The sequence below is a fragment of the Lissotriton helveticus genome, chromosome 3_1, assembly GCF_964261635.1.
Source record: "Lissotriton helveticus chromosome 3_1, aLisHel1.1, whole genome shotgun sequence".
Classification (NCBI taxonomy): domain Eukaryota; kingdom Metazoa; phylum Chordata; class Amphibia; order Caudata; family Salamandridae; genus Lissotriton; species Lissotriton helveticus.
The window spans coordinates 1,476,380,044-1,476,395,048 of NC_136061.1; the positions used below are offsets into that span (position 1 = coordinate 1,476,380,044).

A 15,005-nucleotide genomic window follows, 5' to 3' on the forward strand; every position below is an offset into this window, starting at 1 on the left:
ACCAATCGATTGTATACATGTATATTAGCATTTATGTGGGTTTTTTCTTTTTTTTTTTTTTTACTAAAGGTCATGGTTACTTTCAGACCTAAAAATTAAATGTGAAACAGCTCAAGAAAGAGGAGTAAAGATAGATTAAAGCAGGAGCACTTGCACCCAGTCCTCTAGAAGACAGGTGTTTTGAGTGGGATGTTGGGTGAGAGCGTGAGAAGTTCGAGGCAGTAGATGTAGGGGACCATAGCTAATACCCACCTGTCTAAAGTAATTTCCTGCCAGCGGGCCAGAAATCTGGAAACCGGTTACTGACAGATGTTGTATGGGCGTGAGAGAGCACAAATCTGAAAAATGTAGAAGTGCACCATATTTACAAGCACGTTGTATTGGTTTAGTATAGAATATGCAAGAGTGTCAACTTATAGAGTGAAAATATATATTTGAGTGCTTTATTAGAATAGGGATACATATATCAGTGTGAAAAACTAATGTAGAGATTTGTAGAAATGTTAGAATGATGTTAGAGTCTCACGTTATGGGGCTGTGTGAAAAAGAAATGTAATTCTGCAAACCATGGAAATGTGTAGGCCACATGGCATTACACAAGAAACAAAAGATGCTGCTACACTTTTAAGTAACTTGGATTCTAATGTCATTTTACTGCAAAGTATTATTAATCATAGAATTGAAATGTTTTAAATAGATGTGTTACATTATAGTAATGTGTGTTAGTTAGAATACTGTTTAAACAAAGAAATTAAATGTGCATATGGCAGAGGCCCGTTTCATGTAATCTTAGCAGGCCTGAATAGATAAAGTTGCTTCTTTGATCTGTATGTGCTCGTTAGAGAAAAGTCGTGCTAGACACTAACTGTAAATCCTGTTACATAGTTTACGACTTCAAGATATGGTGGAGGCCGGAATTTGGGGCCTATATAGAAAAAGTGTCTTTTGCAGGTGCGAGGGGGGCCTAATCAGGAAAATGATGAATAGGCTTTGTTCAAGAGACGCCAGGCACCGGCCTGTAGGAGTCTTCAGGAATTTCTAGGGGGTACCGTCTTGCCGGAGAGAAGCCTGGGAAGCAAGGTCAACTTTAACGAAGGGTCCCGAGGAGTACCAGCATGGAATTTGCCGCCAGAATCTACACCACGTGAGAGGCGTCTCCAGGGGCGTTCCTATTGGAAAAGTGATTTTGTATTAGGGACAGCACCCCGGGGTGGAGTTAGAGCAGACGATCTGAGGAACCTAAGAGAGCGGATGGGTAGGCAGATAGGGAACTGCAAGACTTCGACTTTGAGACAAAGACTAAGGGAAGTGTGTGATCTTCTTTGGAAGTCACCACAGCTGACACCTTTTTAGGTAAAGATCTTGTTAAGTAGGGATGTCACTTAGTCCAGTGTAGGGACAGACTAACCTGTATTTTCCTTTCTGTAAATGACTCTAAAGTTGCAACTCGTAGCTATTCTCGCAACTTTAATGACCTTTGAGCTGATCTTAGTAATTCTATTCTGTCGACTACGAGCATTTAGAGATTTTATGTTTATCTTGACACCTGTTTATCTTTTGAACCTCATTCTGAGGTGCTTGTATCTCCAGATAGCTTTGGTTTTATAATAAACTTTTAAACCTTTTCCAGTGGTAAGTGGTTCTTTAGAGTGGTGTAAGTTCTTTTTTGATTAACCTAGTAGTGGATTGCCTTTTACTCAATGACAGGTACCAACAATTTAGTCGACCTGAATTGGGATCTGGATTAACAGCAATAGACCAGAAATCCCACGTTAGCAGGCGGAAGGTGATGATAGTCACTGTTCATAGGCGGAGGTCCCCTTGCTCGAACTTCTTTTGCCCTGCCCTTGTTGCCTTTGTAGGCAGCCCTAAAGTGCCCATGTGGTGACTGTTGGAGGTGGGCCTGCTGCTGTCTTGGATGAGGGAAGAAGGGTCTGTGGAGGAAGTCTTGGAGACTGCCCTGTAGTGTTGCCTCCAAGAGGAGCCCCTAGGCGTAGATGTTTGAAGGGAACCCTTTGCTTTGGCAGTGTCCTTGAAGTTGTTAATCTTTTCCAGCATATGGTCAACCTGCACGCCGAAGGGGTGTTTGGCCATCAAAGAGCAGGCTGAGCAGATGCTTTTGGACTTCAGGTCTAAAACTGGAGACATGGAGTCAGGCATGATGTCTTACTAGGTTACTAGTATTGATTCCTCAGGCTGGGGTGGCAAGGACTTCCAGGGCACAGCAAATGATGGCATTCTAGATGATCAAACCGTCCTAAATCAACTGCTCCCTCTTTTCCGATGCTCATTTGGGAGGTGCTTGAAGAGCTCCTGCATTTCACTCCAATGCGCCCTATTGTACCAGGATAGCAGGCAAATAGAGTTTAGGATTCTCCAGTGGGCGGCCACCTACCTGCACTGCTACCCCTTTTCCCTGAAGCTCAATTTTCTTGCCTCCTTGTCGGGCAGGGGAGCATAGCTGTAGCCTGAGCTGTTGATCACTTTCACACAGTTTGGATTACAAGGAACATGACCCCTTGGTTGGTTGTTAGGAGATGGTTTAAATTTGGTCTTCAACTGGGGAGTTACCAGCCGCCCATTTACAAGTATTGTGAAGGTGTCTGGAATAGATTTTAAGATACCCTTCAATATGCTGAGGAACTACATTGGGCTTTGTGTCTTGGACAGCATCTCCATGAGCTAGTCATCATCCTAGTGGAGGACATGCATGTCCATCTTATGAAAGGTGTCACGCTGCATCACCTCATGATACACTGTGGTATTGCCTGGGGCAGATGCCCTAACCAGATAATTATCCAGGTCAGGATCTCCAGGGGGATTGATACTGTAGTCATCCACTGGGTCTTAAGTAGGATCTAGGGGGTCAAGCAGGATGTAGTGGGCTTCCTTCCCTGTAAGAGGAGTGGGAGGAACCCTCTGGCGAATATGGAAGATGCAATACGTATGGCAGTGGTGGTGTTGGTGGAGGAGGAGGAACAGGTGGGGATGAACTGAAGGGGGCTAGTGTTCCTGTCCTTACACCTCTTGTGCTTGGGAGCTGGAGGAAGCTTTACAGCAAGTCTTTCCTCAAAAGTAAGCTTCCTCTTCAGAGACAAATGCTCTGTTGGTGTAGGAGGCAGCTTCAAGATCTTGCCTCTCTACGGATGAATGAAAAGCAGCTTCTGTCCGGCATCCAACTCCCCCTCTAGACACTGGAGAGTGGGTTGCTCCAACTCCTCTGACCCTGCCATGGAAGGCGCCTTTAGCGCGGAGTGTGCTCTCGAAACCAATGAAGTCTTCGACATAGAAAGCGGCATCAGTGCTGATGTTCACTTAAATGCCAGCATTTAAGGCCTCACCCCGATTCAAGGGGTCCCAAGGCATGTGCAGCATTTTCAGGCTCGAGGGCCAAGAGGGGTCAGTGCTGTCTTGAGGAGCGTTGGCGGCTCCGAAGCGTTCAATCAATGCCGACTAGAGGCTGAAGGCATTGGTTGCCCATAGGTCTGCGTCTTAGTGTAAGGACTCAACACCCGACCCCCTTAAGGGCAGAGCTCTGGCTCAACAAAAGTCTGTTATGGAGGCCAGATAGGTGGCTCTTTGTCAACCAAACTCCTGATTGAAGTCTTTATCTGGGATCCCCAGTAGCTAAGAGGCACTGAGGGCCTAGTGTTTTCCCTCCTCAGATTCAGAGTAGAAGGATGCCTCCGGCTGGACCAAAAAAGGCAAGCTTTTTGACCTTTGTCATTGTGTTCCCCGAAGATGTTGTGATTGTCGTCCTGGCTCTGCATTCTCTGATGTGCCCATCTTTACTCCTGTCAGTACTGAAATGCCTACTTCCACCGGAAGGCGAGGTAGACCTTACATGTGGTGTCATCGTGATGGTGGTGATTTTGGGGGGGGATTTTGCACACCTCATGGTCGGTCCATGGCAATTTCGCATGGTGCGGGGGCAGTACTGGCAGTGTGCCCACCCCATTACTCTGCACACAGTCTCTGAGACAAAGTCCTCGAGGCAAGGCGTGCAGAGCCAAGGTAAGGGTTCAAGGCCCCGGGGATTAGGCGTAGATGAGAGATGTGTCTGTGGTACAGCGTCCAGAGAACAAAGGGTTTTTTCCACTGATGCTGAAGTAAAAACGACTGGTTGCCCCAAAAGAAAGAGAGCTAAGTCACCAAACACTGAGCCATGACCAGTACACGTCCGAAGGCAATGGCAGAAAAAAAAATACATCTAACATGGGGTTAGTACTATCCAAATTGCCAACTGAGGGAGGAGTCAGATACTTCAGGACTAAAGATTTCTTAGAAGAAATACAACTTCAAGATGAAGAAAAACAACTTGAACACGTCTGAGCCGGACCCTGAATGGCAGGAATATATGCAGAGAATGTACAGCTACAGCAATACATGTGAGGAACAATCTCTTTTTTAAAGAAAATGTCCTGTTAATCAAATGTCATCAAGTACAAGACTGGAAAAGTGAACATTTCTTCTGTAGTTTTCATCTACAATCCTGTTTTGGAGTCCTCTCGGGATCCCCGTTGCTAAATTTACATTGAGAAGAAAGCCTTGAGGGTGACAGATCCCTTTACTCATGACATAACATACGTGGCTAATGTGCTAGTTTTAGGCTCTATTGTCAACAGAAGTGAATTTCTGGTTGAAACGTTGGCCAAAAGCGGAAAAAATTCTTCAATTTGCAGTTTGAGGTTCCATAAACAATCGACATCTCCCAATACAGGCCTAAAATTCAAGTGAGGAAGGGACATAATCATAAGTATAAATGAAGTCATCTGCCCAAGATTACACATTGTGCCATTCCACTAAACCAGGGTTACAAATAAAAGTCTTGAGTATTCGGCACCTTAAATAAAATAAGATAGAAACAGACTTTTGGATATACACCTTCAATGTGGAGTCAGGAGCCAGTAGTGCGAAAGGACCTCAGCAGGCGCAACAATGGGCAACAACGTGCACGGATGAGAAGTCAGGAGTTAATGAAACATCAAATCATCTATTGCAGCTTCTGCTCTGTCTGTGCTCCGAAACCTCCGGTGCACAGGAGAAGGCTTGAGTTACTGCTTCATACTGACACTTGCTAATAATCTACAAATCATGTGCCTTCCATCCTTTGCAACTCCGTAAATAGATTATTAGATTGGATACTAGTGAAATGGCAGAGTGGGGTGAACACTATATAAATAAAAACACTATCTTCCTCATTATAATAAATAATAAAGGTGTAAACAGTTAAGAAACTGGCACATCGAGTCTAGAAGGCAGGAAAGAGTGTGAATTTTAGTATCTTTGAAATAAGTTCAGATCTGTTGTCCAACAAAACAGAAGGGAAGGTCACGCCACTATTTTCGCATTATTGTCTGTGGCCAGAACTCGGATACCAAATGATTTCCTCCTAAATGGGCGGACACATGCAAGGCTGGCCTCCACAAACAGAGAGTCTTTGCCAGGAGAACACAAAGAAATGAGGTTAGTTTAGCACCGAGGACCTTCGCAATGCAAAAACTTGTGCAACTTTACCAAGGTAAACAACATTTACCCCGAAACTTTTACAACACAGGGAATCACAACGCAGTCGTTACAACGACCGCGCTGTGATACCGCATACCATTACTCCGCAAGTCGGAACAACGACTTGCGGAGGGGGGTGTTGGATTTAAAATCCAACACCTTCCCTAGTGTCCGCACAGACTGGAGTTGGAATAGTAAATTATACTATTTCAACATCCAGCGCCCCCCTCCGCAAGTCGTTGTTCCGACTTGCGGAGTAATGGTATGCGTTATCACAACGCGGTTGTTATACCGCATTGTGATTCCCTGCGTTGTAAAAGCCAGCGGAACGTCATCATAGATTCCTTTACCAACGTTCAGAACACTGTTCACTAATGGAAAGCCAGTCAAGGGTATGAAGGGGGTGGGAAGACGTAATGGAAATGAAACAAGCGAGCCACAGTTCTGGTCGCATGATTCCAAAGTTTCTGGAGCTGGTTCCTCGGTTTCTTGAGTGCTCTCATGAGCAACTTATTGGTTGGTAATCTATTTTAGAAAAGTTAGAGGATCTGTGAGCAGAATGAAATAACTGCAGCTGAGCGTTGATTTAACTTTCAACGGTTAGCTAGGAATAAAGCACAAAACCTGTTTTTCATTTCCTAGCCAGAGGGATCACAACATCACCCTTGGTTACCTACTTGCACTCTAGACCCGGTACTGTATTGGGCATGCTGCAGGCGGACTAACATAAGCTCCGCTGCAAAAGTGTTAAGGTTCTCAAAGTTAGCTTTGGTAACTCTCTTTCTGGTGGATACTTTGTCACCTTTTGAATCTCGGAAGGTGCCCTACTGCATCCGGAAACGTTTCTACATCACTCCTTAGCAGTGGAAGGAGGCGCTATCGGCCTTCTCCAAACCTCCATCCTACCCCCAGACGTGAGGACACAGGTCTGAAGTCATCTCATGCCAGCCCTTGAGGCAATGCTGAAACCTGCTTCCTACCAGTCTCAGACGGTGGCCGGAGGTGGGCAGCGGAGAAAGCGGCAACAAGTGAAGAAGAGGAGGAATCCCACACACATAATACAATGCTTATGCCCTCACTATACTCACACCAATAGAAAGGAGCACCAAAAATCTAAATGTAATGAAATAAAAACACATATTCAAACCCGTAAATAACAGTACACTCATAGTAGTCTCTTTCCGAGTGCTGACAGTGCTGTGATATATAACCACATCTGAAAGATCATTTACAACATTTCTCATCGCAATCAGGGTGAGATCATGGCCATTGCATGAGGCATGAGAGTTATGGTTTGCAGGGCTATTGTGCGAGTTATAAATTGTGGCACGAACTACAACTTGCAAATTTCAACGTTTTTTTCCAGTTCAAATTGTAAACAACTGCCCTTTAACTGTGTGGTTTTTAATTGAATATCTGAGCTTTTTTAAACATACACGGAGGGGTACAAACCAAAGCAAACATTAACTCCACTTTAAACTTTGTGGGGGGGGGGGGTAGGGAAGGAGAGAGGGAGAGACAGAGAACCAAGCTATAGGGACAGCAAGATTATATAACTGCAGGATAACAGTAGCCAATAGAAAATCTGTAATCATTATTGTTGGACAACTGGTCGCCTCCATACTGGCAGCAGAGAGCAGTTGCTGGTGGCAGCTTGTCTGCATCCCACCCCCGACTAGGAGAAACGGTATAATTATCGGGGTTTTACGGGTGCAGAGATGCCGAGTGAATCAGTTGCCTTGGTTACATCTGTCTAGCAAAATGCACTGAAAACTGGAGACTTCTGCCCCCGAGGAGCAAATAAAACTTAAGATAACGAGATCATTTTTCTTTTTAAATAGCTTGGGTATAATTACCCCATATGGATAGAGGCCTAAAAAGCATTATTTTATTTTTTACGATTGTGTTTTATTTACGTGCATTTCCCACACATTCTCTATACGTGTCTTCCAGTTGTCTTCCAGTGCTTGTGTGTGTGAGGAGCTTTCGAAAAAGTAAACTTCTGTCTGACTGGAGCGCTGAGATGCTTACACCGATGTGATGCACCCACATACAGAGGCGCAACTAGAGCCAACTTTCGGGGTGTGGGGGCTAAGAAAAAATTTCGGGGGTGGGGCTAATTCTTCCAGCACATGCGGTGCAGGAGTGGCATACTGATTTCAGTTATGCAGCGCACGTCTTCACCCTCCGGGGTTGTACTGGGCTGCATGTCCAAGGAGGCCCTCGAGTCCACGTGTGGTTGCATTTCATTTCAGTGAACGCATCTGCCGCGGAATCGGTTGGTTGCCACTGCAAAATAAGGCTCTCTACTGTTCTCACTCTTGAACTGCTACTCATACCCAGGCCCCTACTTTCTCCCCGTGTATTCGGTTGCGTGTTCAGTTGCTACTAAGCTTATGCCCCCCTCCCCCAACTCTTGCGCGTTACCTCGTCCCCACATGTGTGCTTTCATCTCTCTCCCAGTCATGGTACGTACTTACACCAACCCCACCCCTTTTCGGCCTCCTGCCCCTGTAGCTCCTAAGGTCCCCGTGGCTTCCTCCTCGCCTCCATGCTCCTGTCAGTCCTCTCCTTTTCTCTCCTCGCTCGATGCTGCTGATCGCCTCTGGGGTCACCCTGAGCCCTCCAGCATCAAGGGACGCCTTGTACTCAGCCGCCAGAGCTCAGCGCACCTATCCACCATCTTGCTCCTTCTCACATACTTTGCCCGGGGGCTCTGTCGTACACCTGACCTCACCTTCACATTGTATTCTTTTAGGCACCCTACTCTTCAGGTTCTGGTGTTGACCAACGAGGGGGAAGGCCATGAACAGTAACCCCATATCAGTCGGCCAACAATATTAATCAGCCCCCCGCCCTCTGGACAGCACTGCATGGTCTTGACTACAGTGACTCAGCACAAGTTAATGCCTAGTAGTCTCGCCGTCCCCATGCACCTCATCAAACCTAGCACTGCATCTTGAAGGCCCACTGCCCTTAGTTCATCTGCTGGACTTTACAAGAATACCGAGCAACACTCTTTTCCTGTGCAAGGACCTCAATCAGTTTCTCTCCCTTCTAGCAGAGCTCTCTTAACCAGTCTGCCTGCTTTTCTTGAGAGAGGCCCCTGCAGACTTTCTTCCCACTGGTGCCCTGTGATGGTTTTATTCAATTTCCTCAATTTACCCCTCTGAAGACCACGGTGCAACTTCTTCAAATGCCTACATTCCCTCTAACCTCACGGCTCAGTTTCAGTAACTTTTCTCACACTACTGCTCATTTAAGATACTTTCATGCTGTAATAAAAAAAAAAAATCAAAACAGAAACAGTCCTGGGTTGGCATACAAAGAGGTTTCATAATCTCCCAACAGTCCCCATATTCTCCCATAAGCATCATAGTCATCTAACAATGTTTCAAGTTCAGATTCCTTACCTTTGCAATTTTGGCTTCGTCTTTCTTCTTCGCACTCTGCAGGGACTCAAAGTGATGCCTCGCGCTGTCGTAATCCACCAGCTTGCGTCCCCGTTTAGCAATGCGAGACTGCGAAGGAAAGCAGCAGGGGAGATGAGTAAGTAACATAGCATAGCGCAAAGAGGCAATTTCTGATCGAGGGCAAGTTGGTCCTGATAAAAAGAGCCCATGTGTGTGTAGCGTCTTCCCAGCCAACGTACCCGCTAGTGACAATGTCACACACAGCACATGGTATCACAAGTCTTTATTTGTTTACATGCAACTGCGAACTCAACATTTAAAAGCAGCCTTCACTGCAATACACTCAATTCATTACATTATAGCTCTACTGAGTTCATCATAAGCCAAAAGAGTTCCGTTATTGTTAACTCACAAGTTAACATCTCCTCTATTAAATGAAAACTTACCAATTTTACAAAAGAAATACACATATATATATATATATTTAAATCTCTTTAAGTAATGTCTTTGGTGCTAGAACTGTTCAAACTGACCGTGACGTGTGAAGTTGAGACCTATCACCATCATGATCCAAGATCTGCTGGGATGGTGAAAATGCGGCAGCATTCACTGGTGTTTCAGAATCAGGCTTCCCTTCACCATGAAGATCTGATGAATCATGAACCAAATGCTGAAAGTGAGAAGAGTCTCTGGCAATAGAGTTTCCAGGGCGCTGGGCAGTCACCATGTGTCCTTTGGTCGACACCACTTGGAAAGGTGCTGCATCAAAGGGAGCATCGGATTTTCTTTTCTGCATTTTACGTGCGAGCACTCCACTGCTTAATTTGAGCCAGTGGTTTCCGGTGCTGGGTGCTGGGCACTGGCATTGGCACTTAATGGTCAATACTGCTCTTATGACAGTCTGCCACATGGTGGCACTACTCATCTAATTTAGAGATGAGCAGAACAGTTGTTTATGAATAAAATATACATTAAAAAGTACGAATACCTGCCTCCCAGCCATTCCTTTAGATTTGGGGGCCTGGAATAAACTGAACTGTCGCACTTGCAGGTGAGAGAGATGATTACTGGTTGTTTAAGCAGCGATGACTAGGGAGATTGGTGGTGCAAGCTGCAGTATCCTCCTGGTCAGGGCCCTGGCACTTATTTTATAAATTAGGCACAGGGGCACTCTGCCTCCTCTCTGGGAGACAATGTTACTTGCATGCTGGCTTTAGTCAGCATATGCTTTCATCTTTTGTTTCTGAACCAAGTCCTTCGTACAACTTGCATTTTTATCTCTTTCTCTCGGATTTATCCACTGGAGTATGTTGGTTGTCACTGCTCTCCCGAACATCAATGTTGCCAGACTTTTACCTGTGGTCGAGTGAGGTGTTGAATGTTCAGCTCTCAAATGAGAGTTTAACACAGTTTATAAACTGAGCTTCTCAAGGGTAGAACGCTGCACCTTTGTTTAGTGTACTGTACATCTTTCAAACAGTCCGTTGGCCAGCAGCCACAAAGGACTGTTCTTTTGATGATTTATACTCGGATGCGCTAAGAAGTCTTTGAACTCCAGACTATTAAAAGGCAGCCAAGGTCAGATTGGATGGCTAGAACATCCCATGTCGTAAAGATGCCATCCAGTCTCTCAACGCCTCATTCTTGAGTAAAGGATGAGAAATCCTCAATTAATGAAAATCGTGAATATTTGTCCACAATGACAATCAGGTGATGTCCATTGTTGAGTGGACTGAAAAAGTCAATGGCTATTCTCTCCCTTGCATGCTTTGGGAGTTCTGACATGTTTAGGGTGTGTTGAATAGTTTTTATAGATAGGCAGTTGCATAGATGTCACGCCTTTAATTCCTTCTAAACTCCCTCGTCTAGATATGGAAGTCAGACTGTTTCGGAGAGCTTGTTTTGTGGCAAAGATTCCCCTAGGTCCTTTGTGGGCCATTTCAATAATTTTCTGTTTTATACTCTGTGTAACCAAGATTCTTGACCCTCGCAACATAACTCTCTCGAGTTATGGATAGTTAACTTTTGACATTTCTGTATTTTTGATATTCACCTTCACTGGTGAGAGGTTGAGTTTGCTGGTTACACTACTGATGTACAATTACCTCCTTCAACTTTAGCAAGTCACTATCGTGGCTTATGGCAGTGATTATCTGGGCAAAAATAATGGCAGTTGGTGTGTTTGATTTTATGATGAAGTGGATATAAGCTTCAATTGACTAAGATGGAGTGCCATGGCCTTGAATGGGCACTCTGGAAAAGTAGTAAGCAGGGTTATGATTCTTACCTAGATGATGCAATGTCATACATATTTGTACTCTTGATGTCATAGTACCCAACGTTTAATGCGAGGAGGCATCTTGGCCTTTTGATTACCAAATATTGTCAGTTAAGCTTAATGATCAGCTACCAGAGTAAAAGGCTTTACGTACAGAAATACATGCAGGTGTTCACAAGCCAATAGCACGGCTAAACCTTCGTTTTCAGGTTGTGAGTAAACACCCTCTCGTTGGGACAAACTCCTACTTGCAAACAACAATATGCCTTCGAGCGGGTGCTCGCTGTGCAAGGATACCACCAAACCCAACTGGGCTAGCATCAATAACAACCTCTGTATAAAGTTTCGGATTTAAGTAAGTCATTTCAGTAGCATTCTCAATGGCTGGTTTGATTTTCTTAAAACGGTTGTCACATTCATGTGACCACTGAAATCAAACATTCTTTTTCATCACCTCTTTCAATGGAGTGCTTACAGTGGCAACATCTTGAAAATATATAGAACAGTAACTGGACATTCAAAGACATGAATACACCATAGAAACCTCTTGTGTGGGATCAGCATTTGACAGCACTTGTACTTCAGTAGGATCTGGTGTCATACCCCCATCAGAAAAGATATGGCCACAGAATTTTTGCTTTATCTTATGGAACTCGCATTTGTCAGCATTGAAAGTCAAAATTGCTTCGGCAAGTAAACACTCTTGTGTAAAAGGTTTATCGTGTTCTTTTTGGGTAGTTCCAAAAACCAATAGGACATCACTGTAATTGAACGCAATAATGACAAGCTGTATGATCCGTCAAATTTCTTCTTGAAACAGTCTTTTGTATTGAAACAGACCAAAGTGTAGAAAAGGTTGTAATGTACCTACAATCTTCAAGGTCCAACTGATGATAACCTTTATTTAAATCAAGACGAGAGACGACCTTGCACCATTTCTTTGCATTAGGTCAGCAATGTGTGAACCTGAATGTTGTTCACGTATAATTGCCTTGTTTGCCTGACGCATGTCAACACATATGCGTACCGCTCCTTCACTTTCCTCTTTGGGCTCCACCACAAAGGGAGAAATACATGTCGCTGGACCATTGGAACGCTCAATGATATCATGCTTAAGTAAGAAATCAAGTGATTTTTCAACAGCCTCGTGTAAATAAAAAGTAATTTGCCTACGTTTTTGAGCAACAGGACAGATGTCCTCATTAATATGCAACTTTACTTTCATAATCTTAAGCTTTCCCAAACCATGAAACAATGAAGGAAACTGACTTAATATTTCATGGTGAGAATTCATGGTATAGCTCATGGAATTCAGACCCAGATCAGAAGCTGTACTGAAGCTGAGTCGACAGGCACTTGATACTGCCCCTTGAAGAACTGAGATGGGTGCTTGCACCTTCATTTTCTTGTGTTTTATAATCGCTACAAATAAATCTGGAGTTGAAGGGTGTTGGATGCAGCCCCTGTGCACACTTTGGTTTTCAACTGCATACGTTGTAGAAAGGAATGCAATTCATTAAATTTCTCCTCGGCATAATGTTTTTTGATGCACCACGGTCGATGATAAAAGGTATCAACAACAATTTAATTTCAGTGTAATTTTTGGGCATTATTTGAATGACTTTGGTGCCTTGGCATGTCGACTTTTCTTTGAATGACATTTTTTCACATGCAGCCAATCAACATTCACACTGTTCTGAAGTAAACAACAACATGGCACAACCATCTTCACTTGATACTGATACGGATGAACTGTTTGATGAGGATTAAGATGACAATCAACTTTGTTCAGTGTCAATTTGTCGTACCAGATGTCTCTGCTGGGCTTTGTGGGTGTGTTGAACCTTGCTTCTGGAACGTTCCAGTGGCTATTAGGTCTTCACACTGACACACTTGTTTTTCCCTTTGCTTTGCAAATTGTCACAAAATGGTTCTTCTTTCCACAACCCTTACATATCTGTTCAATGGTAGGACTTAGGTCGTTGTGTGGAAATGAAAATCCACATCTAAAACATAACTTTTTTTATGTGTACTCATCACAATGTGTCCTTGAGTCTCTTGCTTTAACTTGCTTTTCACAACCATGACTGATTCATTCTGGGCACCTCCGACCTCCATGTCAGCAACTTGTCTTTCAGCAAGCTCCTGAGGCCTACCAGCATTAACACTTGCTAAAGAGTCAGAGTTTCTCTCAGCATTTGCCTTCTGAATGAAATCGGACAAGCGTACATCAATGGCCCTGAGAAGTTTAGCTTCTTCATCATAAATTAATTGAACTTACAGTGTTTGATGAGTGAGGCAAACCTTTCAACAAATTAATTGATTGTTTTGCCAATTTTGACAATCTTGACTGAAAAAAGATCTTTCATAGTCAACATCTGGTATTAGATTGGACTTGAGATTCAAGGTTTTATTATTCTGACAGTTTGTGATTTCTTCGTCAGTTCATGGCATTTTCTTTTATGACTTCCTTAACGCCATCCCAGCAAGATTTTTGAGAATCTTTTTGTTATCAGTCTCTCCAAGTGCATCAATGAAATCTCCGAATGTCTCTCTCCACTTAATCCATCAGTCGTCAATATTTGGCTTTTTGGTGGTATCGAATGAAAATAGTGGTTTCAAGAAAGCGGAAGCATTGTACACCAATGTGGAACTTAATGAGGTGGAACATGGCAGTTTTCCGGCCACGGTTTCTAGCTCATTCTTTTAGATACCTTGCGATGTGGGCTCTCTTTAATTACTTCTAGTAAGCAAACAATGGTTTCTTCCATCTAAGCTGCTTTGCTTCTGGTGTCTCTATGCACTTGCTTACTCCTAGTTGATCTCTGCCTCTCAGCACTCATAATCGCAGCTCTTGGCTGTCGCTTTGTACTTTTTGACACCAGGTTTATCTCGGTTTGGCAGCACTTTTATTCGCAGCATTATCACTCTGTACTTGTTATGGCTCTATGTTGGGTAGTCGCATGGTACCTTCGCATATGGCCTGACCAACAGATTCTTGACCAACGATGTGTAGATTTTCTGTGAATGTGTTCATTTTTAACTGGCTCACAAAGGCTGGAACTTTTCTTTGACTCCACATGCATTCAGCTTTCAATTCTGTACTTCGACGTCAGCACACGTATTCACAAGCAGTTTGCCTGGACCACGGCGAACTCTGAGACAGCACTGTCATTCTTTGGGTTACTTATCCCCCATCTCATCGTCATTTGTAGCATCTTTCCAACCAGGGTGCAAGCCAATGACTACGTCACACACGGAGCTTAGTATCACACGACTTTATTCATCTTCGTGTAACTGCGAAATCAATGCTTTAAAGCAGCCTTTACGGCTATACACTCAATGTATTAGGTCACAGTTCTATGGAATTTATCAGGCGCCAAAAGGATTCAGTCATTTTTAACTCGCAAGACACTACAGCGTGAATGCTAGTCAACTGTTATAAGTAGATTAAATTGGCTTTACACTTCAACCAAACGTGCAGCACACATGAAGCAACAAGTTTGTATTCTCTGCCTTGGCGTGTTTCCCCCCCTGGCGTATCAGACATCAAAAGAAATCAAAGGAGGGCTCTGCCGGTCACAGAAAGTGGATCTACTTCACCTTGTCTGTATTTGTCCAGTCTTACTTGACCTAAGAAGATCTTCATTGAGAGCAGCATTTATCTCAAGAGGGATACGAGCCTGCCCCCAGGCATTAATTTTGGGCATAAGTCCAGACAATCACATCTTGAACTACAGGTTCATGAGATTCCTCTAGGTTTTCAACAAATAGTGACAGCAAGGTCTAGAGCAGAGTGCATTTAA

The 15,005-nt window shown here is 43.9% G+C and overlaps 1 protein-coding gene across 12 annotated transcripts in view; it reads right to left on the bottom strand.

Annotated features, from left to right (window-relative positions):
* Nucleotides 1-15,005, bottom strand: part of BIN1 (bridging integrator 1) — a 617,822-nt gene that overhangs the window by 244,492 nt on the left and 358,325 nt on the right. For all 12 annotated transcript variants that reach the window (XM_078682096.1, XM_078682097.1, XM_078682098.1 and 9 more), the window contains exon 6: nucleotides 8,922-9,029. In XM_078682096.1, coding sequence (XP_078538222.1) covers nucleotides 8,922-9,029 — 108 coding nt within the window. The remainder of the gene's footprint in view (nucleotides 1-8,921; nucleotides 9,030-15,005) is intronic.